The sequence below is a fragment of the Brachyhypopomus gauderio genome, chromosome 6, assembly GCF_052324685.1.
Source record: "Brachyhypopomus gauderio isolate BG-103 chromosome 6, BGAUD_0.2, whole genome shotgun sequence".
NCBI lineage: Eukaryota > Metazoa > Chordata > Actinopteri > Gymnotiformes > Hypopomidae > Brachyhypopomus > Brachyhypopomus gauderio.
This window is the reverse complement of record NC_135216.1, coordinates 26,270,047-26,297,532: the sequence shown is the minus strand read 5'-3', so window position 1 is coordinate 26,297,532 and position 27,486 is coordinate 26,270,047. Positions and strand designations below refer to the sequence as shown.

The following is a 27,486-nucleotide window of genomic DNA, read 5'->3' as shown; positions in this document are numbered from 1 at the left end:
GTGTGTTTAGTGGGAGTGCTACACTTCCTGTGGCCCCATTTCCACACTCGCGTCAGTTACCCCGTGTTTTGGAGATCACACACTGGTCTTTACCGACAGCCCACCAAATCACAACCTCACTGGGGGGGTTTTTCTTCCACTCTAGGCACCATCAACAACACGCTTCTCGCCACAGATCCCCCCTTAAGACGGTAGTGTGTGTAAATGCGCACGATCACGTCGGGTTTAAAAACACACAACAGGGCATCAGTAAGAGCTCCTGCCAGGTGAGCAGGGAGAACAACTGCCTCGTCCCAGTTACTTGGATCATGTGTTTGTATGTGCAGCCAGAAGCAGCTGCTAGTAATTAACTACCTTCGGAGAATGTGCCGCGTGTCTTTGCATGCCAAACCCATAGCCTGGTGACATTTAACGACACGCAAAGCTCTGATGGCGGTTTTGTCTCCTCGGGCTCTCTCGACGCACAGAGCCAGTTTTGAAAGCCTCGGGCATCAGAGATGCACCACGGCAAGCCCTAGCAGCAAGGAGTGGCATGTGTGTGTGTGTGTGTGTGTGTGTGTGTGTGAGTGTGTGTCTGTCTGTCTCTCAAAACACGCAGGGCAGGTTTCAGAGCCAAGAGCTAAGTCCCTGATTACCATCAGAGTAACTCAAGCAATTGGTGAAGTCTGTCAGTTCAGTAAACCCTGTCACCGCGTTCAGGCTGAGCAGGGGATCGGCTGGTGAAGACATCACGGCCTTCACCTGCTCCGTCGGCGACGTGATGAACAGGGCTGCGTTTCTACAACAGGTGCAGCAAACACCTGACAGTGCTGCAATAGTAATTATAGCTCAAAGGTAAACACCTCAGTCCCCACCTGTAAAGCACCTGTGTGTGTGTACGCATGCACGCACACGTATACACACACACATCAAATAGCGTATGGATTACCTCACATGGACAAGTACAAACAATTTGACAGCAGCGTGTTAACGGGCTGGGGAAGTTTCGCAAGGCCAGCACATTTGTAATCGCCCTTGAGAAGTAACTGAACTCTCATTCTGGCTCCCCCTGCTGGATAAAAATCTCATGTACCATCAGGCATCAGCATCCCATGTAAATAAGGCTGTATATTTTATAACAAGTGCCCCCCCCCGGTTCTCCAGCTCAGCCTGTGCAACCTGGAGAGGTGGGGAGGGAGGCGGAGCAGAGGGCGTGGCATAAGAGAGGGGTGTGGCCAGAAGCAGGGTGGGGGTTTACCAGGGCCCGCAAAGCTCCGTCCAGAGTCACGGTGCCAGCCATGGTCAGGTCGCTGGCCTCGGAGACCGTCGTCAGGGTCCAGTCCAGGAAGTCACCTAGACGCTTCTGTTTCACATCTGGCCGGGTGACGAATCTGCACAGGCAAAATGAAACCATGACGACAAGCACCCGGCAGCAAACACGAGATGTTGCATCACACATACTAGTGAGAATAAATAAAAAATATTAAATAAATAAATAAAACCAAACCAAACTACATCTCAAAATGTACAAAATGTATAATATAAACTGCTTATCTCGCACAGCACAACACAAGATAAATGGGCTTGGCACTAGAAGGCCCAAGGGTCTCACCCCTAATGGTGCTCAGAGCGTCATTTAACATGGGGATTGGTCTGCCCTCTACTGGTCAGGACCCATAACTACATGCAGAGGACCTGCCCTTACTAGACTGGAGCAGCAGGCTTTGGCCCAGTAGTCAATAAGCCTCTGATCCACTCAGACCCACCTGCACTAACGCGGACAGGGACCACATGTCACAGTAAATGTGCTGAACAGGTAATGGTGAGCTTACTTTGATACCAGCACAGATGCGGCATCCCGTGACTTGTCACTGACTTGAAGGTAGGACTGGAACACGCACGCACACACACACACACACACACACACACACACACACACACGCGCACGCGCACACACGCGCACACGCGCACACGCGCACACGCGCACACACACACACACACACACACACACACACACACACACACACACGGATGTAGAACATGTTTTATTCATAACTGCATTGTTCAAACCCTTTTCTTTTGTTTCCATATAGACAGCCATCATCATCATTTGTAAATCCCTTTAAACACTGCCAAGTAGATACAGCACTAAACAAGCCTCTTCACATCACTCCTGCACCGGCTGAGACCGGCTGAGACCAGGTTTAAACATCCCTGGTTTCAATAGTATTGGTAAGAATAGTGTTGACCTCTACCGGCACACTCGTCCTTAACACCCACCTTAGCCACGGCCAGGACACGGTCCATGACAGGCTCCCGGTTCAGCCGGGGGTCAGAGTTCAGGTGGCCGTCCAGGCGGGAGAGGTCAAAGGGGATGAGACAGGTCATGGCGAGCCAAAGGAGGAGCATGTAGCGGGTCTCCCACGTCTGTGGTTATGAGAGGAGGGGAGGGAGAGAGAGGGAGGGAGAGAGAGAGGGAGGGAGAGAGAGAGGGAGGGAGAGAGAGAGGGAGGGAGAGAGGGAGGGAGAAAAGGAGAGAGGGGGAGAGTGAGGGAGGAGGGAAAGGAAAGAGTGGGAGGGAGAGAGAGAGGGAGGAGGGAAAGGAGAGAGAGAGGGAGGGAGGGAGAGAGAGAGAAGGAGGAGGGAAAGGAAAGTAGAGAGGGAGGGAGGGAGAGGAAGAGAGACAGGGAGAGAAGGAGGGAGGGATAGTTTTCTCATAGTGCTTCATGCTGCAGGTAATAAGCTCTCCTATATGAGCAGGTGAAAGTTAATTCAAACCACAACAGAAAACGTAACTGTGTATTCTATTATACTCAAAGGAATGTCAGGAAAACCGAATCTTCTAAAGCTGATGATTACAGTAATTAAACATTTACAGATGAGACACATTTAATGGAAGGTTCTTATGAAACGCTAAGCCAAGAAGGCAAGTTGATTTATACAGCACCTTCTACCCACAACAGTAATTCAAAGTGCTTGACACAAGAATAAAAAAGCTTATTACAACCTGAGATCTATCACCACGATAGGGCTGTGCCAAGAAATACAGTAAAACATTATATAATTTATTAACGTTGAAATTGAAATATTACAATATTAAATATTAAACTATTATTTAACATTAAATATTATTTCCATTTAAAGAAATAAAATAGGATGAATTAAACAGAGGTCAAAGAAATAAAATGAAAGACAAAGTAATAAGAATAAAATGCCAAATATAGAGAGTTAAATAAAATAACTTTATAAATATGAATAAATATATAACTCTTTATAAAGAGTTAAATAAAATAATACATTTAAAATAAGAACTAAACTACAGAGCCTCCTTTGAGGTGCAGCGCCACAGGAAGTAAATCAAACAGACCTGAGGCTCAGTGTCCACACACGCGTGTTCTGAACACGGGGTTAAAACATCACACGCGTGTTCTGTACACGGGGTTAAAACATCACGCGCGTGTTCTGTACACGGGGTTAAAACATCACACGCGTGTTCTGTACACGGGGGTAAAACATCACACGCGTGTTCTGTACACGGGGTTAAAACATCACGCGTGTGTTCTGAACACGGGGTTAAAACATCACGCGTGTGTTCTGTACACGGGGTTAAAACATCACGCGTGTGTTCTGTACACGGGGTTAAAACATCACGCGCGTGTTCTGTACACGGGGTTAAAACATCACACGCGTGTTCTGTACACGGGGTTAAAACATCACACGCGTGTTCTGAACACGGGGTTAAAACATCACATGCGTGTTCTGAACACGGGTTTAAAACATCACATGCGTGTTCTGAACACGGGTTTAAAACATCAGGCGCTGGAGTTCTTGTAATATCCTCAGATGGCTGGTCATATTTAGAAAGGCGTAATACCTGCAGGCTGCCTCTCTATGTTTGGTTTTTACATTAGGATGGTTACTGATTCGTTCCTAATGACCCAAGAGTTCTGCCTGGCAAATAGCGGACTGACACTGGTTGCGGGGTCAGTGGGCTAAGAACACAGGCCCAGGTTCCCCTCTCCCCAGCCACCTCTTCCAGTTCTTCTGGGGGGATACCGAGGCGTCCCCAGGACAGCCGAGAGATATAATCTCTCCAGCGTGTCCTGGGTCTTCCCCAGGGTCTCCTCCCAGTTGGACACGCCCGGAGCACCTCACCAGGGAGACGCCCAGGTGGCATCCGGACCAGACGCCTGAACCACCTCACCTGACTCCTCTCTACGTGGAGGAGCAGTGACTCTACTCCGAGTCTCTCCTGGATGAACGTGCTCCTCACCTTATCTCTAAGGGAGAGCCCAGACACCCTGCGGAGGAAACTCATTTCAGTCGCTTGTATTTGTGACCTCATTCTCTTGGTCCCTACACAGAGCTCGTGAACATAGGTGAGAGTTGGTCAATGTAGACTGACCAGTAAATCAAAAGCTTTGGCTCAGTTCCAGTACAGCGGTCCACTGGACAACGGTCCAGTACAGCGTCCACAACACTGCAGCCGCCGCACCGATCCGTCTGTAAACTAGCCGATGTATCCTTCCCTCTCTTGTGAACAAGAACCCGAGATACTTGAGCTTCTACACTTGAGGTAAGAACTCACTCCCGACCTGGAGAGGGCACTGCAAAAATATACTCCGAGTTCCACAGTCTGAGCATCAGAGGTGTTACACCTTTAAGCAATTTATACACCAGTAATAATACCGTGTAATAATACCAATATACAAGGTGCATTATCAACACATGCGTACAGGAGATGGGTAACAGAAACCAAACTCCAAACTCCACACAGCTCAACTATGAACGGTGTCCACAAACCCACACACACACACACACGTTTACTGAAGAGTGTAAAATGGTGCTGATCAAAACCAGGACCAGGTTTTGACCAGTCAGTGTGGGTCAAGTGATCAAACACAGGCTGGAGCATGTTGAGATGGGGAACGGAGCCAAAATGGCCGCCTCACCTCCGTGTCCTTTGGGTCCTGTCTGAGCAGGAGGTCCAGCACCGGCTGCAAGTCGCACACCTCGTGAGGTAACAGCTGCATGAAGATCTTGTAACCTCTGACCTGAGGAAGCAGCACACACGAGAAAGGGTTAGACGCTCTGGCCAGCACGCAACCGTGTAGGAGCGCTTGGGGGGCGAGACGCTGTCTCTCTCGCCTTGGAAATGATGTAGAGGAATTTGAAGCCGAGATGAACCAGGAGAGGAGGAGATTTCTCGTTCCGGATCAGCTCCAAGAGCATGTTCGTCATCCACTCTGAGAAAGGGTGCGGAAATGAGAATGAGAGCATCACTGAGAAGAACACAGAGCCCCCAGCCTGCATTTAGACGACGTTCTACCTCCTTACCTAGGTGCGGGTCCAGAAGATGGGGTTGCTCCTGGTACCGGCCCATTATAACTGCAGGAGGACATAAAACTGCCTTTTCATTGCTGTTTTTGGGTTATACGTCCATGACACCAAACACAGTTCAACCACTCAGGTCTCACATGAAGGGACTGCAGGGGCAACAGAACCTCCCAGAAGGTCCGACCCCCCCCCCCCCCCCGGTAAAACACGTGAAGGTCCTCACCCACGAACCTCTCCACCGCCGACTCCCTGGCCACACCGTCGGCGTGCACGTCCGGTAAACCCGCCAGCAGGGCCCGCGTCTCCGCGCTCTCGCCGAACCCGGCGAGGAGACTGGCGCTGGCGAGGACATCCACCTCCCCGGACCCGCCGTCCCCACCGGACCCGTTAACGGCGCCCTCGTCCGTCAGCGCCATCTGACTTTAATGGACCTCCCGACACAACAGAATCGTGCGACTAGAGGCGGCTGGCCACCGTTAAACGGCGCTGCGTGGCTGTGCGGGTGAGACCGGCGCTCGTCAACCTTGTGACGTGGTGTGTGTGAACGTTTGAACGTTAAACGTTTAGAGTCAGCGCGCGCTCACACTCGCATGCCCCCTCTGCGACTCTGACGCAGCAGCAGCAGCAGCGGGTCGGTGAAGTAATGGCGACGCCCTGTTGTTGTGGAGCTCGCGCTGGGGTGTGACGTAGCACGGACCTTACGGAAAGCCAAATGGCTCAGATGTGCAAAAAAAAAAAAAAAAAAAGCGTTTCGTTTATCTCCTCCGTCTCATCATTGCAGACAAATCACATCGACTTCCCGATCCAGGATTACAATAAATCTCCCACCGGCATTTCACCTCATTTAATACAAAATGTTTACAATGAACTACAAATTCAGACATGGCTCTGAGATGTAATTTTATTTACTTATGTACATTTATACACATCACCTCACACGTTAAGCAGGTTTTAAGGCAGAGCATTATAATATGTGCCGAGCTACTTGAAGAAGCACTGACAACATTACACAACAAGTGCTGCAGTCAGTTTGAGCCCACGACGGCCATCATGGGACAGGATATAAGGTGCGTCACCGATACATGTACATGCAGAGAGGGACGAACAGTCTGCAGGCAGGACAGAGACGGAATGTCATATTTCTGAGAGATTCTGCATGTTCTAAAAACACAACTTTCAGACAATTCAGACTAATGGATGCTTCTGTTGTGAGCTTGGAAAACGCTATGCACACCTGATGTTTTACGGTCTATACCATGTGGCTTCCAGAAACGCATCTCAGGTTAAAGAATTAAATTCTGCCCGTTAGCGCTGCATCTCATTCCTAAGAGTTAAGTGTGAGCTCCCTGGTGCAGAGCTCAGGTGAAGACCAAGAAGCAAATGTCTGAAAATCTGTCCAGACTGGAGCAAAATGATAACAGTGTGGCATGTAGTGGATGGTTATCACACCCCATGAACTATGCAGAGCAAATGCACCATCATGTCATTCAGAACTCCAACCTGCAATCAGCATCCATTAGCCAATCATAATAAGCATACTGTAGCTTCACCCCAGCAGTACTGAGTGTCTGTGCAAAGCAGGATGTGACTACTTGGAGAGCTCTTTCATTATACGCAGCGAGGAGCCCCTGTAGCTGCTGCCGAAGTGATTCCAGTGGTTAATGTTGTGGAAGAGCTGGTAGAGTTTCAGTCTCTGGTCGAACCCCGGGGCCTTGGGTATCTGCTGGTGGTAGGCCTCGTAAAACTGTCTGCCGAAACCACCAAACATGCTCGCGATGGCCAGCTCGTACTCAGAGTGGCCGTAGAACGAGGCCGGGTCGAAGATGACGGGGCCGTCCGAGTACTGCGCCACGTTGCCGCTCCACAGGTCGCCGTGGAGCAGGGCCGGCTCAACCGTCACGCCGGAGAACAGCGCCGGGATCTTCAGCTGGGAAGAGTGGAGATCACCACGCATGAGGACAAATCGGGGACATCAGGGAGCAGCGTCTCCCCATCCAGTCCTTCAGGACCAGTGGACGACCCACATCACATTCTCATTGTGTCCCAGTGCGCATCACATATATCCCAACCAGTCAAGAACGCCACACACCTGGTACAACTGGGCTCGGGCACAGGACACACAAAATATGTGGATCGCCCATGGGTCCCTGAGGACTTGATAGGGAAACATTGTATAGCATACAAGCAAAATTCATTTAAAAACCCTTTAATGGATTATCTCCAAAGAGTGAATTATTAAAATCCCTTTGCATACTGAATATGTTCCACAGTTTTTACTTTTAACAAACCAGCATCATCATCATAGCACTAGCCTAGACACTGTCATCATCATCACCATCACCATCATCACTGTCACCATCAGTGCTGCGCCCCTATAAATCCGCCCTATGGCCGTTACCTGGAGCCCGGCCCATAACTCCCTGACCTCTCTGTCTCCGTACGTCTGCTCCACCAGGTGGAGCTGGTGCTGAAGCCTTTGCTGGGTGTAAAACGACACCCAGTCAGCCTGCCAGTCGTTCACCTACAGGAAGGGAGACAAGATGTTCAGGACACCAGCGCCGAGCACAAGAACTGCAGCGGGACTGTTGAGCTTCCAGCACTAGGAAACACTCACCTGGGGGATGTAACCGCAACACGTCATCACGTGGAACCCAAACTGGTCAACGACAGGAACCTCCGACTGGCCAGATCCTTTTCCTGCAGGGGCGTATAAAGTTAATTCAACGTTACATTGGGCCACGCTTCCCGACGGCAGTCTGCACTGTTCGGTACAGTGTTTAACGTCTCGACGCGCTCACTGAAGTCTCCCGTTGCTCATGGAACCGTTACATCTAAAGGTGCAATGCTGCATCAGTGCAAGTGCTCTTAAACATCAGGTCCTACTTGTGGAAGAGACACTAGTACTGTTGTTCCTCCAGTGTGGGGTGAGGGCACCTCCCTCATGCCACCACTGACATTGCAGCAGCCCTTATAATGTCATTTACACAGCAGGTCATTACTGAGGTGTTATGATAGGCCAGAACCACGGTGTCTTACCAATGGTTTGCTCACCCTTGTCCCGTTTCTCTTTCTGTCTTTTATTATGCAGGTGTAGGTCTGCTAGCTGCTCCCCCAGTTGAGCAGAGTACCTTTACGAATAACAGTATACACAAGATACGTTTACCCAACACTTCTACACAAAGGGATTTAAAAGCAGCCGGCAGCTGAGCGCAGGGACTCTTATTTTGAAGCTGGGTGTGGTCAGGTTTCTCACAGCAGTGGCCATTGGTTAGGATCAAACCCTTGAACAGCTGCAGCATAACCAAGCACTTTGACCACTGGGACACGAGCATCAACAGCCCAAATAAGCAGCTTGTGTATAATTACTCTACCGCCACTGGCAGGTTTACTACCGTCCTTGTGGTTGATAAAACCGATGAAGCTATTTGCGAGGGAGGCACATGTCTGTGTGCAGAACCTGCCTGTTCAGTGATCTCATGTCCACGTGCTCCATAACAAACACAGCTCCGCCCTGCTCGAGATCCACCACCTTCAACGGCTTTGGGACTTTGATGGTGTTGGTGGACAAGATGGCTTCCAGGCTGGCCTTCTCTCCATCGAACATCTGTCTAGCCTGGGTGTGAAGAGACAGAATTTAGTACACCCAGGGCCACGTTACAGCCGTTCAACAGCCTCTACCTGCTCCAAAAGTACAACAGGGTTGTTGTTGCTGTTTTGTTTTTTATAGCAAATCTGAACTAAAAAGTCCACTCACACATGCAAAGTACAAAGTAGCTTTAAATTAGTCGCTGATTCGTCTATAGTCGACTATGAACGTCATAGTCGAATGTACCATTCTAACTGCATGGGGGTGCCCAAGGATGCTGCTGCTTGAAATGTCTTTGTTTTCGTTATATATAGCCTTTTGTCACATAAAATCATTCTAATTTCTGTTAATAAATATTTTAAAATGATGTGTGCCTATTAACAATAGGCATCTTCCTTACTACACATTAATAAATCACACCCTGCAGTTGCACAATCCAAATGAGCGGAGCTGAACACCTACAGGATAGTCCGCATCTGCCGAGATTATAATGGCCATTAAAAAACTTCAAAAGTATTTTGAAAAAAATAAAGATGAATAAAACAAAGTAAAGTGCAAGTTATGTCATCAACGTCTTTCATTTCGCACGACAACAACCAACATGGCATACCATTTAAAACGCGTAAGGCGAAAAAAAAAAAAAAAAACAGTTCAGCCGTTTCGTTAGTCGTTTCGGTCGTGTCGTCTCGTCGCGGTGTGTCTCGGCAAGTAGGCCTATAAACATTTTTGTTGTTTGCTTTTAAAACCCCGTTTTGCTATTGTGTGGCATTTTTTTATATTTTCAGACACTCATATTTTATTTAAAATATTTTGACATTTTGCACAGTGCCTGTCTGACAGTTCGATATGCGCACTGACGGTTAATGTTCTCTAAAGTTTCATTAAAAAATAAATAAGTAAATAAATAAAAGCTGAATAAAGCCAACCTACCATGTTTATTCGTTTATCTGAGTGTTTTAGGTTTTTACTTTGAAGTGGAAAAAAGTCCTGAATGAGAACGGTATCCCGTTTATGGTGCTCTAGATAAAAAAAAAACCCGATTCGACTATTAGTCGACTAAAGGGAAAATCTGACGAATCAGATTCGACTATGAAAATCCTTAGTTGAAGACACCTCTACTTTAAATGATTCTTTTTTTTTTACACACAACAGTCATGTGTTTACTACAACTAGTGCGTTATGGGTCTTTGAACTTTAAGAGAAACACAGCACGACTCGCCGCTCATTGGACCAGTTTAATATGGAGATGAAGGTTCTTGTAAGCAGCACCTGGCTCTTGTGGTTTATCTTGGCGAAAACTCTCCCGTCGTCGGTGTCATAACTCAGTCCCTCGCTGATGCAGCCGCCCCCGGCGTGTCCGGTGGCTTTCAGCGTCGTGGTGCCCAACTCCCGCTTCAGAAGCGCTTCCATCTTCACGGCAGGTGTAGCGCACACACACCGGGACACGGAGCGGGTGTTTACGCAGTTTTAGCACGGGTCCAAGCTCGAGCGACAAACGCTTATATTTTTGCTGTCGCACTCGAATTTCAATGGTCGCTCGGTACGATCACGTTGGTTTTGGGACATGTCAAAATAAAAGTCAGTTCCCCCACATCAGATTTAAAACACCCACTCTCGCCTGCAAAAGCCATAACTGTAATACAGCTCGACTTGGTCCACCATCCTTCAAGACACAAACAAAACATGCATCCAGAGTCCTCTCTGGGACAGGTGGAGCTGTAAGCGTCCATGGGCTATCCAACATGACTGAAGACTCACTGTGTCATTGTCACTACATACAGAAATGGGCATTTCTTTTAATCAATTAAATGTTATTTATAAATGTATATAATAAAACAAAACTTGTTCTCACTACTTCTTCTGTCCTCTCTAACCAGGTCTTTCACATGACCTGTGAATTCCTGACACTGACCTACCTATTATCACACGATGATTTATTTAAGAGAGATTACAAAGCACTCGTGTAAGTCACTCTGGTCCAGAGGTGGAAAGAGTACTGAAAAATTGTAATTGAGTAAAAGTATACTTTGCCTAAAATCTACTCAGAGTAAAAGTAAAATGACCCATCTCTAAATTTACTCGAGTAAGAGTACAAAATTACTTCATTTAAAATGTAATTTGAGTAAAAGTTACTTAGATCCCACTATTCACAATAAAATGCCCACAGGTTGCCACAACTCAAAATAAAATATAAAATGACCACAGGATCCCACATCTCAAAATAAAACAAAATGCACACAGGATTCAACTATTTAAAATGCTCACAGGATCCAACTATTCAAAATACAGTGCCCACAGGATTCCACTTTTCACAATAAAATGTCCACAGGATCCCACAGAACCTGATAGATAGAAGATTTAAAGATAGAACAATCTCATCCTTTTGGAAAAAAAGTGCACCAGATTACGACCCGATTATGAGACAATGGAAAGGGCGTGCGCAAGGCAAGGCCACGCAATTGGCCTTCAGTTCTGGGACTCAGAAGTTTACATTTCTGCCCGCATTTAATTTTTCACCATCGATTTTTTTTTACTCAGTAATGTGAGGGTGTTCAAGTAAAACTACTTGGGTCAAAATGTCCTCAACTAAAAGTAAAAATGACATATTTCAAAAACTACTCAGAAAATTACAAATTACTCATAAAAAGTACTCAATTACAGTAATGTGAGTAAATGTAATTAGTTACTTTCCACCCCTGCTCTGGTCAAAGGCCTCTGCCAAATGCTGCATATGTAAATATAATACTGTGGTAAGAGGTGCTCTCTATTTACTGAACTACCACTAGCTTGGAGTGAAGAAAGGCCATGAAGTCATCAGGAATGATGACGTGGTCATCAAAACCTCTTGCAAAAGTCCGGCGTGATAGTTGGTAATGTCGGCACCACCAGAACCACTGCTCCGGCCTGTCACCACATTCAGGAGCAGATTTTGATTCTGGTGGAGTCCATCTTTTCATTCCCAGTGAGCCGCTGGCAGTAGTTAAAATCTCCATCTCCATTTGTACATCAATCACTCTGTCACACTGTTACAGTTTTATATGAAGATGTTTCATATTTACTATGATGTCATGATGATATTATATGATGTCATGATGACATCATGTCCCCGAGCTGAATCCTGACTCGTTGAAAAATCCCAGTCCCCTCTATCATAAGCCAGTACCATGTGATTGTACTTAAGTCACTGCAAAACTACTACTGTCTTTTACAAACTGCTCCCAGAGTGTAATTAGTGATACTTAATTACAGCACTTCAGATGTACCTCCATCTAATTTTCACAGCTAACCCTGATTATGACTTTGACACGTTTGATTGAGTTGTGTGGTTTCATGGGCTTTCTATGGTCACATAATCAGTGGAGAGCACAATTATGATCCCTGTGGTCCTGAGACGAGTGTAATTACACGCCCTGACATATCACTGCTCCGTTTCCTGTTGTTGGCCCGTGATCACACGCTGCCCTGGGGCAAGGTTCACATGCAGGGACATACTGCCACTCCGCATGGACGGGGCAGTCATGGCCTGGCGGTTAGGGAACTGGTCTTGTGACCGGAGGCTTGTGGGTTCGATTCCCAGACAGGCCATGACTGAGGTGCCCTTGAGCAAGGCAACCCCAACCCTAACCCCAACTGCTCCCCGGGTGCCGGGCTAGGGCTGCCCACTGCTTTGGGCACATGTGATCCACAGCCCCCTAGTAATCACTAGTGTGTGTGTGTTCTGACTGCACAGGTGGGTTAAAAGCGGAGGAAAAATTTCGATTGGGGTGTAAAAATCACAATTGACAAAATATGGCACATTTCATTTCATGTGAGCTTGTGAGTGTCTGTGCTAACTGAGGACCTCTGTGTGAGCCGATGTCTTGGCACGGCCAGATGATGAAGGTAAGACCTCCATAGACAAGCATGTTTAAAGGCAGAGCATTGTAATACGTGCTGAGCTACTTGACAACATTACACAAGTGCTGCAGTCAGTTTGAGCCCACGACGGCCATCATGGGACAGGATATAAGGTTAGCCAATCATAATAAGCATACGATAGATAGATAGATAGAGTCAGTGAGTGTCTAAGCAAAGCAAGACGTGGCTACTCGGTGAGCTCTTTCATTATACGCAGCGAGGAGCCCCTGTGGCTGCTGCCGAAGTGATTCCAGAGGTGTATGTAGTGGAAGAGCTGGTAGAGTTTCAGTCTCTGGTCGAACCCCGGGGCCTTGGGTATCTGCTGGTGGTAGGCCTCGTAAAACTGTCTGCCGAAACCACCAGATATGATTGTGACGGCTAGCTCGAACTCAGAGTGGCCGTAGAACGAGGCCGGGTCAAACATGACGGGGCCGTCCGAGTCCTCCGCCACGTTGCTGCTCCACAGGTCGCTGTGGAGCAGGGCCGGCTCAACCGTCACGCCGGAGAACAGCGCCGGGATCTTCAGCTGGGAAGAGTGGAGAACATCACACATGAGGACAAATCTGGGACATCAGGGAGGAGTTTATTCCCATCCACACACGACGACCCACATCACATTCTCATTTTGTCCCAGCGCTCATCACGTATTAACCAACCAGTCAAGAACGCCACACACCTGGTACAAGGACACACACAATATGTGGATCGCCCATGGGTCCCTGAGGACTTGATAGGGAAACACTGAATAGCATAAAAGCAAAATTCATTTAAAAACCTTTTAATGGATTATCTCCAAAGAGTGAATTATTAAAATCCCTTTGCCTACTGAATATGTTCCATAGTTTTTATTTTTAACAAACCAGCATCCTCATCATAGCCTAGACACTGTCATCATCATCACGGTCATCATCACCGTCATCATCACCGTTACTGTCACCATCGTCACCGTCACCATCATAATCATCATCATCACCGTCACCGTCATAATCATCATCATCACCGTCATCATCATCACCGTCACCATCATCACCGTCATCATCATCACCATCACTGTCATCACTGTCATCATCGTCACCGTCACCATCACCATCACCATCACCATCACCATCATAATCGTCATCATCACCGTCACCATCATAATCATCATCATCATCATCACCGTCACCATCATCACCGTCACCATCATCACCGTCACTGTCATCACTGTCACCATCGTCACCATCATAATCATCATCACCGTCACCGTCATAATCATCCTCATCACCGTCATCATCATCACCGTTACCATCATAATCACTGTCACTGTTGTCATAATCACCGTCACCATCATCGTCATCATCACCGTCACCATCATAATCACTGTCAGCGTTGTCATAATCACCGTCACCGTTGTCATAATCACCTTCACCATCTTCACCGTCACCACTGTCACCATCATCACCATCATCGTCACCATCATATTCACCGTCACCGTTGTCATAATCACCGTCACCACCATCACCGTCACCATCATCACTGTCACCATCAGTGCTGCGCCCCTATAAATCCGCCCTATGGCCGTTACCTGGAGCCAGGCCCATAACTCCCTGACCTCTCTGTCTCCGTACGTCTGCTCCACCAGGTGGAGCTGGTGCTGAAGCCTCTGCTGGGTGTAAAACGACACCCAGTCAGCCTGCCAGTCGTTCACCTACAGGAAGGGAGACAAGATGTTCAGGACACCAGCGCCGAGCTCAAGAACTGCAGCGGGACTGTTGAGCTTCCAGCACTAGGAAACACTCACCTGGGGGATGTAACCGCAACATGTCATCACGTGGAACCCAAACTGGTCAACAACAGGAACCTCCGACTGGCCGGATCCTTTTCCTGCAGGGGCGTATAAAGTTAATTCAACGTTACATTGGGCCACGCTTCCCGACGGCAGTCTGCACTGTTTGGTACAGTGTTTAACGTCTCGACGCGCTCACTGATGTCTCCCGTTGCTCATGGAACCGTTACATCTAAAGGTGCAATGCTGCATCAGTGCAAGTGCTCTTAAACATCAGGGCCCGTATTTATCAAACTTCTTAGAGTGGAATTTTGGACTTAAGTGCTGAAAAATTCTTAGATTTGCTCCTACTCACAGAGTTAAGTGTAAGTGCCAGTTATCAAAACTCTCAAGTATAAGAATCACTCTTACTCTCCCGAAAAGTTAATACTGCTCCAGAGGACTCATAAGTTGTTAAGAGTTGCCACCAGGGGGCTGAGATGGCACTGAGAAGACAGAGACGCGTGCGAACCTGCATTTTAGGTACACATTTCAATTTTATAGATTTATAAATATGCACATAAATATGCACAATGCACAAATATGCACAATAATTAGGCATTAAGATAAGCATGGATTAAATTTTTTTCTTCCTTTCATTTTTTTCATGCAAGAGTGTAAATAATATTCATGCTGCATTTTTAATACTTTAATTTTAAGCTTTGACGTCTGCCTTGTCAGTTATTGTATGTCATTTGGGAGTGAGTCCTCTGCCAGACTTCCTTCAGACGCCCACTCTTCCTCCAGCCATTCATGACTGGAGGTGTTTGGAAGCGCTGTCAGAGAGGGAGGGGCAGATGGAGAATCTGCGCTCAAGCCAGCAGGGTCGGAAGCATGAGCAGCTTCTTTATTACTGACAGATGCAATCATTTTGAAGTGACAATTAGCATCACAGTGTTTGTGTGCAAATGTAAATAAATGATAAAAAAAACCTTGTCTTTGAGATATGTTTTAGAATTTCATTAATGCAGGATCCTGACCCCCCTCCACTCCACAGATCACCAGTGTCTTCCCCCATGATACAAGTACCCGCTAAGAAACTTGCCCGGTGGTCCTCTGCCTGAATGTGATTCGGTTAGAATGTATGCAGTATCCAAAATAAATCTGAGAAAATATATGAATAACAAAAGAAAGAAGGGGAAAATTATACATACCAGTGCGTGTCACATACTTAAAGGTAGATATGAAATATTTTTTAATGGATTATTTATTAACTATAAATACGCTGTGTTATTTCACAAAAATTATGACTGGAACATTATTAAGTTAAATATGAAGGTATTTCAACATTTTCTGAATTTTATATTGACATTTCTCAGGAAATATTATTGAACATGAAATACGATCCAGTGATGGGTTCTTGCAGGGGGTTTTGAACCGACGTCGTCCAGGATCAGCTTTGCGGCACAGCCAGGTGTCGTAAATCAGCTCTGAGACTGACACTTAAGAATTACTCCTACACTTTGCTTAAAGTGAGACTGAGAGACTTGATAACTAACTTTTAGTCTCAGCTTTTAACTAAGAATTATTTTAGACATAAGTCAATTCTTAGCAGCATTCTTAGGAGTAATTCTAAGAAGTTTGATAAATACGGGCCCAGGGCCCGTATTTATCAAACTTCTCAGAGTGGAATTTTGGACTTAAGTGCTGAAAAATTCTTAGATTTGCTCCTACTCACAGAGTTAAGTGTAAGTGCCAGTTATCAAAACTCTCAAGTATAAGAATCACTCTTACTCTCCCGAAAAGTTAAGACTGCTCCAGAGGACTCTTAACTTAAGAGTTGCCACCAGGGGGCTGAGATGGCACTGAGAAGACAGAGACGCGTGCAAACCTTCCAAGAGAGGAAGAATGTTTTGGGAATGTTTGATGACTTTCAATTAATCAAACGATATAGACTGGACAGAGCAGGAATCATCTTTGTCACTGTCTTGGTGAGAGATGTCACCTCACCTTCAACTACACGCAGCAACGCCATCCCAGCTGAATTAAAAGTAGTGCTGATGCTTCGTTTTCTTGCTACAGGAAAATGCAGCAGTGTAGTGCTGATGATTTGGGACCATCCCAACCAACAATTAGCCGAGTCGTCATGCAAACAATTATGGCACTTACAGCACCACACACTGTAACCCTTTTTATTGACTTTCCAAACAACACCCCGTGTCATCCAACAGAAGCAAACCCAGTTTATGCAGATAGCTGGATTTCCAGGAGTTTTGCCAATTGATGGCACTCACATAAAGATCATTGCGCCCAGCATTAATGAGGATGGTTATGTGAACAGAAAGAGGTACCACAGCATCAACACTCAAGTTGTGTTTGATGCAGAATACAACATTTTAGATGTTGTGCCCAAATTGCCTGGGTCAACCCATGACGCTCGGATTTTCACTGAAAGCGGCCTGAACCAATTCTTTGAAACAGGACTTGTGCCACCCGGACATCATCTCTGACTTTGACTTCTGCCTTGTCAGTTATTGTATGTCATTTGGGAGTGAGTCCTCTGCCAGACGTCCTTCAGACGCCCACTCTTCCTCCAGCCATTCATGACTGGAGGTGTTTGGAAGCGCTGTCAGAGAGGGAGGGGTAGATGAAGATGGGGCCAGCAGGGTCGGGAGCACCAGCAGCTTCTTTATTACTGACAGATGCAATTATTTTGAAGTGACAGTTAGCGTCACAGTGTTTGTGTGCAAATCTAAATAAATGATTTGCACAAAATGCGCTAAGAGGCTTGCCCGGTGGTCCTCCGCCTGAATGTGATTCGGTTAGAATGTATACAGTCTCCAAAATAAATCAGAGAAAATATATGAATAACAAAAGAAGGGAAAATTATACATACCAGTGCGTGTCACATACTTAAATGTAGATATGAAATATTTTTTAATGGATTATTTATTAACTACGTAAATACGCTGTGTTATTTCACAACAATTGCAACATTATTAAGTTAAACGTGAAGGTATTTCAACATTTTCTGAATTTTATCTTGACATTTCTCAGGAAATATTCTTGAACATGAAATCCGATCCAGTGATTGGTTCTTGCAGGTTGTTTTGAAACGACGTCATCCAGGATCAGCTTTGCGGCACAGCTAGGTGTCGTAAATCAGCTCTGAGACTGACACTTACGAATTGCTCCTACACTTCGCTTAAAGTGAGACTGAGAGGCTTGATAACTAACTTTCAAGTCAATTCTTAGCAGCATTCTTAGGAGTAATCCTAAGAAGTTTGATAAATATGGGCCCAGGTCCTACTTGTGGACACTACTACTGTTGTTTCTCCAGTGTGTGGTGAGAGCACCTCCCTCATGCCACCACTGACATTGCAGCAGCCCTTATAATGTCATTTACACAGCAGGTCATTACTGAGGTGTTATGATAGGCCAGAACCACGGTGTCTTACCAATGGTTTGCTCACCCTTGTCCCGTTTCTCTTTCTGTCTTTTATTATGCAGGTGTAGGTCTGCTAGCTGCTCCCCCAGTTGAGCAGAGTACCTTTACGAATAACAGTATACACAAGATACGTTTACCCAACACTTCTACACAAAGGGATTTAAAAGCAGCCGGCAGCTGAGACGCTTCTAAGCAGGGACTCTTATTTTGAAGCTGGGTGTGGTCAGGTTTCTCACAGCAGTGGCCATTGGTTAGGATCAAACCCTTGAACATCTGCAGCATAACCAAGCACTTTGACCACTGGGACACGAGCATCAACAGCCCAAATAAGCAGCTTGTGTATAATTACTTTACCGCCACTGGCAGGTTTACTACCGTCCTTGTGGTTGATAAAACCGATGAAGCTATTTGCGAGGGAGGCACATGTTTGTGCGCAGAACCTGCCTGTTCAGTGATCTCATGTCCATGTGCTCCATAACAAACACAGCTCCGCCCTGCTCGAGATCCACCACCTTCAACGGCTTTGGGACTTTGATGGTGTTGGTGGACATGATGGCTTCCAGGCTGGCCTTCTCTCCTTCAAACATCTGTCTAGCCTGGGTGTGAAGAGACAGAATTTCAGGGTTGCCAACTTTTCAAAATCTATTTATGGGGCTAAAACGCTGCCATAAGGATTTGAATCTGAATGTTGTATATTTGAATTATATTTACATTATATTTAATAAACTTGAAATATTTAATGGCTTAATTCATAAATTTGAATTTTAACAATGCTTTTTTATGTTTTGAACTTGCGAGATGGTGAAATTAGCTGTTGGAAAAAAATAAATTTTAAGACTACAACTTACATTTTGCACATTTTTAAAATTCAGATTCTTAAATTCAAATAGCTCCGATTCAAAACTCAGAAATATGGATTCAGACCTGCGATTAAACATCCGGGCTTTTAGAGCAATCGAACGCATTTAACCAATCACAGCGCTGCCTCATTCTCATTCATGTCTGTGGCAGTGAAGTATTGTTTAGTCGAAGCCCGGATGTTTCATCGCAGGTCTGAATCTGTTTTTCTGAGTTTTGAATCAGAGCGAATTGAATTTAAGAATCTGAATTTTTTTAATGTGAAAAATGCAAGTTGTAATCTTGAAATGTATTTGTTTGCAACAGCAAATTTCACCATCTCGCAAGTTCAAAACATAAAAAAGCATTGTGAAAATTCTAATTTATGAATTACGCCATTAAATATTTCAAGTTTATTAAATGTAATGTAAATATAATTCAAACATACAATATTCACATTGAAATACTTATGGCAGCCATATGAGATTTGTTTTTTTTTGTGGACGAAGGGAGGGGAGGGGAAGGGAGGGGATATGAAAAGGAAACTACTCTCTGCTGCGCCTAAAGCGATTGATCGCCAGTGGTTGGCGCCAGAGCGAACTAGTAACTCATTGAATCATAGATGTAGATTAGAGATAAATAAACTAGATTTTTTTCAGCGTGAGTAATCGGCAGAGGTGGGTAGGAACGCGTTACATTTACTCCGTTACATTTACTCGAGTAGATTTTTGGATAAAAATGTACTTGTAGGAGTAGTTTTAATATGAAAGACTTCTACTTTTACTTGAGTAAATATGTGGTGAGAAAAACGCGACTTTTACTCCGTTACAATCGGATTTGCGCCGCGCTACCGTTACTTTCATTTTGTAAATAATTCGTCTTTTCAGTGAGAAGACTGACCAACGTCTCGGCACCTGAGTATGAGTGACCAATCAAATGAAGCCGGTCAATCACGTGATCACATACGCAAACTTTCTCCGCCGTAGTTAGAAAGTGACAGAAAAACCCATATATGTAATGCTGCAGCCCGGAGCCCCGGTGGGTTTTAATATTCAAAGGCTCTACAGCAGGGGTCGGCAACCTATGGCACGCCGAGGCATAATCAGTGGCACGCGACACGCTGGACCAGCATCAGCAAAAAATTAATAATAAAAAATAGAGCACGATCCTCCAATCGAAATCGCTCCTTAACTCTCTGCTCGGCGGAGGCGTTTATACTTGGCGATCGATCGCGATATAATACTTAATTTGTGTCTGTCCATTTACACCTCCCCTCCGCTAACAATTTACACTCGCCACATATATATATATGATGTACAAATGATGCAATACGTGCAATAAAGGAAAAAAACATTAAAGTGCCGTTCCAGAAAAAATAAGTGAGAAGTATTTTAAACTTTGATTTAAAAATGTCTAAAGTCGCGGCTCTTCTAATGTTTTTGTTCAGCTACTTTTGTGTAAAAGCGGCATATACTTCTGTTTAAAGAACTTCTCCGTGCAGTTTCCGCCTTCTTTTGGCAGATCTGTTAAGATGATTGGCTGCAGTAAAAAATGATTGACAGCTAACTCTGGCTGATAATTGGCTTAATAAAAATTGATTGACAACAAAAGTCTAGTATCTGATTGGCTGCATTCGAAAATGATTGCCACATGCTCCGCCCTTTACCCACGCCCACCGGGGCTCCGGCCTGCAGCATTACCCCTCTCGAAAAACCTACCGAGCATCCCTGACCTCATACAGCCAATGTTTACATTACAAACGTGTAAAAGGACAGCTATATAATGCGCTGCAGGGTTGCCAAGTTTTCAAGATCTAATTTCAAGTATTATATCGCGATCGATCGATCGCCGGTGGTTGGCGCCAGAGCGAACTATTAACTCATTGAATCATAGTTGTGGATCAGAGGTAAATAAACTAGATTTTTTTCGGCGTGAGAAATCGGATGTGTGGCGTGTAAGCGTGTGAAGACAGTCAAATGCGTGTGTCTCACGCTCAATGCGTGCGAGTTTGCAACCTTGGCGCTGCCAATTGTGTCTGCAAACGTGTGGACATTTCAGCCTACAAGAACTCAACATCAAATATGAGGAAACACGATGCGATAAGTTTGCTGTATGTATAATTGTGTGTAATGCTATATCTCTGAGGCATAACGTTTGTATGATGTAATTATTAAATGTAACACAGTGCAATACTAAAAACCAGTTCTCACACTGATTGTACACACTAGCAATATAGGATCATTAAGTCTGCTACAAATTGATTCAGTTGGTGTCAAGTTGTAGCTACACGTATTGTCTCACAGTCTCATCAGTTAGTGCCTTTGTGGAACACATTAAAGTTACACAGGCCTAATAATTAGGAACAAACAAAAATACATATTATTTATAATAAATAATTTTTATATATAATATTTATTTATAATAAATTATTTTTATCATTAAAAGTCATTGTTTCCGTAATTCAATTTCCCATGATGTAATTTACTGACACGAGACAGTACTCATGCATTTACTCACTACTTGAGTAGCTTTTAATCAAAGCACTTTTTTACTTTAACTCAAGTAAATTTTTGGGATGCATACTTTTATTTTTACTTGAGTAACAACATTTGTTTCAAGTAACTGTACTTTTACTTGAGTAAAATTGTTGAATACTCTACCCACCTCTGGTAATCGGATGTATGACGTGAAATCGGATGTATGGTGTGTGAAGACAGTCAAATGCGTGTGTCTCACGCTCATTGCGTGAGAGTTGTCAACCCTGGAATTTAGTACACCCAGGGCCACCTTACATCCGTTCAACAGGCTCTTCCTGCTCCAAAAGTACAACAGGGCTGTCGTTGTTTTTTTTTTTTATATAGCAAATCTGAACTAAAAATCCACTCACACATGCAAAGTACAACGTAGCTTTAAATGATTCTTTTTTTACACGCAACAGTCATGTGTTTACTACAACTAGTGCGTTATGGGTCTTTGAACTTTAAGAGAAACACAGCACGACTCGCCGCTCATTGGACCAATATGGAGATGCGCTGGCATATTAATATGGAGATGCGCTGAAGGTTCTTGTAAGCAGCACCTGGCTCTTGTGGTTTATCTTGGCGAAAACTCTCCCGTCGTCGGTGTCATAACTCAGTCCCTCGCTGATGTAGCCGCGTCCAGTGTGTCCGGTGGCTTTCAGCGTCGTGGTGCCCAACTCCCGCTTCAGAAGCGCTTCCATCTTCACGGTGTTCCAGAAAGCGGGTTAAGTGACGAAACCGGTTAAGTAAACTCAGGATTTTCCGTTCCAGAAATCGAGCTTAGAGAGAACCTGAGTCAGTTACTACAGCAACTTGTGCTCTGAAGTTAACCTGCTCGCTGGCAGATTAACTTGAACCTAAACCCGAGTTACAAACGTCATCGGTTCCTATGGATGCTGAAGCTCAGTTTATTCGTCGAGCTCTTCGTCGGGAACGCCTTATAAAACCCAGAAATAGACATAGGCCTACTTTCATTTTCGGATTATTTTTAATGAACGTTATCGTTGTTTTTTTTTTATCACAATCCATTACTTACATCAATAACATTATTAAGCGTCACATTTCAAATATTATACATCGCGGATCAGCCCTCAATTATCTCCAGATTTTTATACATCGCTCTTCGTTAATCTGTCAGCAAAGCTACTGTATGTCGGTCTGTATGTCTGGCATTAAAACGACTAGTGCCCAGTTTTGTGGTGTTTCCTGGGCATAAGCCAGCTATGGACATCAAAGAGGAATTCCACAGCATCGTTGGTTTGTCTTTAATTCACACGGACAATAAAGAAATTAAGCAAAGGAGAAGCAGTATATAACAAACTTCATTCCATTTATATTTTTAAGGATTTCCTAGAGTGATTGGCTGCATTGATGGAACCTACATATGCTACCTATTCCAGCACCATTAGAACATGAAGGTGATTACATAAACAGAAAATCCATCCATAGCATTAATGTACAGGTACTAACCTTTATAACCCTTAATGAATAATGTACTTATCTTTAATGGTAACAAAAATAACGTAGCTATTGTAACTGACAGTTCTCCTCCCCATGAAGATCATATGTGATGTTTCCCACCTCATCACAAATGTTGAAGCCAGATGGCCAGGATCCGTGTATGATTCCACACTGTACAACAAATCTGAACAGAGTAGGCCTGCGGTAGTTTTGTTAGTTGTTCACTTGCAGTGAAATAGTTAAATCATTGCAAACCCTAGTGCAATTATAGGACACTATGATGGCCTCCTTCATGGAGACAGAGGGTGTCCCTGCCTGTCCTATACCTCATGACTCCCTGTTCAGATCCTGCACCTGGACCAGAGTCCCGCTACAATCAGGCCCACAGCAAAACCAGGGCAAGAATTTAAATGACCCTAGGAATCCTCGAGGCCAGGTTCCAGTGCCTGAAGGGGCTCAGAGTAACCCCTGATAGGGTGTGCCACATAATAATGGCATATGTGGTATTACACAACATTGTAACAATCCAGGAAGAGCGACAGCCTACCATCTCTGACATGCCCACAGACGAGGAACCTTACATGCATGAGTAACCTACTGTCCTGCTCCATAACTGGACTACACACCAACACACTTACATGGACCTTCAGAGATAAAGAAATCTACCCCACTGACCAGACTCAGCATTACACAGGCAAAGTTCAGCTGGTTACTGATTCTGCAGGAAATCCCTCTATACACATATCACACCTGACTGAGGATGATGGAGTGTACAGGTGTATCATCGGCAGTAAGAGATACAGTGTAGCTCTTCAAATTACAGGTATAAGAACCTTCTGGTGATTTTTTCTTAGTCCACATGCATCTGATGATCTTTATCAGAGATCTCTTTCTCTCTCTCTCTCTCTCTCTCTCTCTCTCTCTCTCTCTCTCTCTCTCTCTCTCTCTCTCTCTCTCTCTCGGATCTGCTCCAGTGACCAACGTCCAGACTAGTCCAGGACCTTCAGCCACAGTATCATATCAAACACCTACTGGACCACACAGAACAGAGACCCCAGTGAAAGGTAAGACGCCATTGATCTGATGTATTTTTGTAACACGTCAAGATATTACAGGTAAATTTCACTAAGTCCACATGCAGTTTGCTGTGTTGCTTGGTTGAACACACACATGCAGACATGCATACATGCACACACACTCATACATGCACGCACACACACTCACACATGCACACACACTCACACATGCACACACACATTTACACATGCAGACACACACACTCACACATGCACCAACACACTCACACATGCAGACATGCACACACACTCACACATGCACACATGCACACACACTCACACATGCACACACACACACTCACACATGCACCCACACACTTACACATGCAGACATGCACACACACTTACACATGCAGACATGCACACACACTCACACATGCAGACATGCACACACACACTTACACATGCAGACATGCACACACACATGCAGACATGCACACTCACACACACTCACACACACACCCACACACACACACACACACACACACACACACACACACACACACACATAGACATGCACACACACACACAGGGGCGGACTGGGAAGAAAAAGTGGCCCGGGAGTTCCTGACAGACTGGCCCACTATATATATATATATATATATATATATATATATATAAATATAAATAAATAAATAAATATATTTGTATGTGTGTGTGTGTGTATATACAGTATACTGTATATGAATCTATAAATGGCACGTAGTGTGTATATGACAGCTTTTATCGTCATATGGACAATATTACTTCCATATAGTAGGCTATAGTATGATTACAAAGCCACATAGTAGCATAACAAAATAATAAATAAACTTAACAACTTGACCCAGACAAAATACAGGGGAAAAACAACTGGAAAGCTACTGAAACCCACATTGTTCACTCAGTGAGTAAAACCTCTACAGCTTTTCTTTTTTCTCTCTCAGCTTTTCAGCACCACCTTTACATTTCGTAGTTTGTTTAGACCCTGGCTTAGACTGCTCCATCTTTACGACAATGCTATGGAGATAAATCTGTAGCACAACTTGAAAGCGTGAAAGACCTGATTTGAGAACTTGTAAATCAAAATCTGTACGTGTATTTTTAATTTGAGAACTTGTAAACTAAAAGATGCCCTTGTAGTTTTGATGTGAGAACTTGTAAAATAAAAATCTGAGCGTGAATGTTAAATAAATCACTGGCAGGAAATGTACACGACTTCCGCACAACTTCGTATCTGCCCGCCTCGACTTTTGCAACACATCTCGGTGTACGTGTTGCAAAACAGATTCGACCATTTGTACGGGGAAGTGGGGATGGGACAAGAATCGTGACTCAGCTTATTTTTTGCTGCAAAAAGAAAAGAATTGGAGGCAGAACTATTGTGGTAGCGACTTATAGTCCAGAAAAAACGGTAATTAAGGGACACCTTGGGAGCTGGAACTGGTGCTCACACGAATGAGAGGAAGAAGAAGCGTGTGTAGTTGCTACTACCAGTTATCCTCTCCTGAGCTGTTTGGCTGGAAATAAAGAGAACTTTACTTGTAACCCGACTGTCTTTCTTCCCACCCCTCGGAAAAGAGAACTGGAATAATAGTGACATTCAAATTATAGGGTTACACAAGCATGGCAAATGGGATTAGACAGCTAGAATATGATCGATAAAGGCACTTGATGAAAACTTGAATCTAATGTCATTATGATGTTTCTTTACTTAGACAAATAATCATTATTAGAAAAATACCAATAATTATAAGACTCCGCCCTACTTCGCCGTTGCCTTGGTCACTGTGATCTTCCTCCATATTATCGTTGCTGTGGTCTACTGCAAGAAAACCTCACATCAGCAAATCAGGTACAAACCTCATAACAAAGTATCATATCCGTATTGTTTTATTTCTGGTTTGGTTTCAGCATTAACGTGACCTGCCACAGTATCACTTCCTGGTTCAACTTGCACTCTTTGTCCTCCACACTCTCTTTGGCAGAACCCACCAGAGTTCACTACAGCACTGCTGGACCAGATGTGGCTCTGCAGTAGAGAAGATAGACACCACCACCTACACCTACACCCACCCCCACCCCACCTACACACCTACACCCACCACCACTCTACCTACACACCTACACCCACCACCACTCCACCTACACCCACCACCACTCCACCTACACACCTACACCCACCACCACTCCACCTACACACCTACACCCACCACCACTCAACCTACACCTACCACCACTCCACCTACACCCACCACCACTCCACCTACACCTACACCTACCACCACTCCACCTACACCTACACCCACCACCACTCCACCTACACACCTACACCTACACCTACACCCACCACCACTCCACCTACACACCTACACCTACACCTACACCTACACCCACCACCACTCCACCTACACACCTACACCCACCACCACTCCACCTACACACCTACACCCACCACCACTCTACCTACACCCACCACCACTCCACCTACACACCTACACCCACCACCACTCCACCTACACACCTACACCTACCACCACTCCACCTACACACCTACACCCACCACCACTCCACCTACACCTACACCTACCACCACTCCACCTACACACTTACACCTACCACCACTCCACCTACACCTACACCTACCACCACTCCACCTACACACCTACACCCACCACCACTCCACCTACACACCTACACCTACCACCACTCCACCTACACACCTACACCCACCACCACTCCACCTACACACCTACACCCACCACCACTCCACCTACACCCATCACCACTCCACCTACACACCTACACCCACCACCACTCCACCTACACACCTACACCCACCACCACTCCACCAACAGCCACCACCACTCCACCTACACCTACACCTACACCACTCCACCTACACACCTACACCCACCACCACTCCACCTACACCCACCACCACTCCACCTACACACCTACACCCACCACCACTCCACCTACACACTTACACCCACCACCACTCCACCTACACACTTACACCTACCACCACTCTACCTACACCCACCACCACTCCACCTACACACCTACACCCACCACCACTCCACCTACACACCTACACCCACCACCACTCCACCAACACCCACCACCACTCCACCTACACCTACACCTACACCACTCCACCTACACACCTACACCCACCACCACTCCACCTACACACCTACACCCACCACCACTCCACCTACACCCATCACCACTCCACCTACACACCTACACCCACCACCACTCCACCTACACACTTACACCCACCACCACTCCACCTACACACTTACACCTACACCCACCACCACTCCACCTACACCCACCACCACTCCACCTACACACTTACACCTACCACCACTCCACCTACACACCTACACCTACCACCACTCCACCTACACACCTACACCTACACCACTCCACCTACACCCACCACCACTCCACCTACACACCTACACCCACCACCACTCCACCTACACACCTACAACCACCACCACTCAACCTACACACCTACACCTACCACCACTCCACCTACACTTACACCCACCACCACTCCACCTACACCCATCACCACTCCACCTACACACCTACACCCACCACCACTC

General features: G+C 45.4%; 3 protein-coding genes across 7 annotated transcripts in view; all 3 read right to left on the bottom strand.

Moving 5' to 3' along the window:
• Positions 1 to 5,986, bottom strand: part of tbcd (tubulin folding cofactor D) — a 41,164-nt gene extending 35,178 nt beyond the window's left edge. The window contains exons 1-7 of one of the 2 annotated variants that reach the window (XM_077010122.1): positions 5,540 to 5,986; positions 5,317 to 5,367; positions 5,128 to 5,225; positions 4,932 to 5,033; positions 2,260 to 2,406; positions 1,812 to 1,867; positions 1,238 to 1,370 (exon numbers count right to left, since the gene is read on the bottom strand). In XM_077010122.1, the coding sequence (XP_076866237.1) occupies positions 1,238 to 1,370; positions 1,812 to 1,867; positions 2,260 to 2,406; positions 4,932 to 5,033; positions 5,128 to 5,225; positions 5,317 to 5,367; positions 5,540 to 5,732 (780 nt within the window). In that variant the 5' untranslated portion in view covers positions 5,733 to 5,986. The remainder of the gene's footprint in view (positions 1 to 1,237; positions 1,371 to 1,811; positions 1,868 to 2,259; positions 2,407 to 4,931; positions 5,034 to 5,127; positions 5,226 to 5,316; positions 5,368 to 5,539) is intronic. The other variant, XM_077010123.1, reaches the window with a different exon arrangement.
• A 213-nt stretch (positions 5,987 to 6,199) lies between these two features.
• Positions 6,200 to 10,466, bottom strand: fn3krp (fructosamine 3 kinase related protein). 3 transcript variants are annotated; one of them, XM_077010125.1, is made up of 6 exons: positions 10,172 to 10,466; positions 8,778 to 8,929; positions 8,353 to 8,444; positions 7,931 to 8,013; positions 7,715 to 7,837; positions 6,200 to 7,243 (listed from the first exon to the last, which is right to left on the bottom strand). In XM_077010125.1, the coding sequence occupies exons 1-6, from the start codon at positions 10,310 to 10,312 to the stop codon at positions 6,905 to 6,907; spliced, it is 930 nt and encodes a 309-aa protein (XP_076866240.1). In that variant the 5' UTR covers positions 10,313 to 10,466; the 3' UTR covers positions 6,200 to 6,904. The 3 variants fall into 3 exon arrangements, with proteins under 3 accessions (XP_076866240.1, XP_076866241.1, XP_076866243.1); XM_077010126.1 differs by having other exon boundaries at positions 8,368 to 8,444; XM_077010128.1 differs by lacking the exon at positions 10,172 to 10,466 and adding an exon at positions 9,833 to 9,978.
• Positions 10,467 to 10,708: 242 nt separating this feature from the next.
• On the bottom strand, positions 10,709 to 22,214 carry LOC143517509 (ketosamine-3-kinase-like). Of its 2 annotated transcripts, none has more exons than XM_077010129.1 (6): positions 21,908 to 22,214; positions 18,436 to 18,587; positions 18,002 to 18,093; positions 14,580 to 14,662; positions 14,364 to 14,486; positions 10,709 to 13,325 (listed from the first exon to the last, which is right to left on the bottom strand). In XM_077010129.1, exons 1-6 carry the CDS (start codon positions 22,046 to 22,048, stop codon positions 12,987 to 12,989), a joined length of 930 nt encoding a protein of 309 aa, XP_076866244.1. In that variant the 5' UTR covers positions 22,049 to 22,214; the 3' UTR covers positions 10,709 to 12,986. The 2 variants fall into 2 exon arrangements, with proteins under 2 accessions (XP_076866244.1, XP_076866245.1); XM_077010130.1 differs by lacking the exon at positions 21,908 to 22,214 and adding an exon at positions 21,493 to 21,897.
• Positions 22,215 to 27,486: the final 5,272 nt, after the last annotated feature.

Excerpts from the sequence above, each read along its gene's own strand:
- fn3krp (XM_077010125.1), bottom strand. The coding sequence starts at position 10,312 with ATGGAAGCGCTTCTGAAGCGGGAGTTGGGCACCACGACGCTGAAAGCC. Across the intron at positions 8,445-8,777 it reads GACATGAGATCACTGAACAG|GTACTCTGCTCAACTGGGGG; the intron begins GCAGGTTCTGCA and ends TTATTCGTAAAG. Across the intron at positions 8,014-8,352 it reads CAAGGGTGAGCAAACCATTG|GAAAAGGATCTGGCCAGTCG; the intron begins GTAAGACACCGT and ends ACGCCCCTGCAG.
- LOC143517509 (XM_077010129.1), bottom strand. The coding sequence starts at position 22,048 with ATGGAAGCGCTTCTGAAGCGGGAGTTGGGCACCACGACGCTGAAAGCC. Across the intron at positions 18,588-21,907 it reads AGATAAACCACAAGAGCCAG|GCTAGACAGATGTTTGAAGG; the intron begins GTGCTGCTTACA and ends CTTCACACCCAG. Across the intron at positions 14,663-18,001 it reads CAAGGGTGAGCAAACCATTG|GAAAAGGATCCGGCCAGTCG; the intron begins GTAAGACACCGT and ends ACGCCCCTGCAG.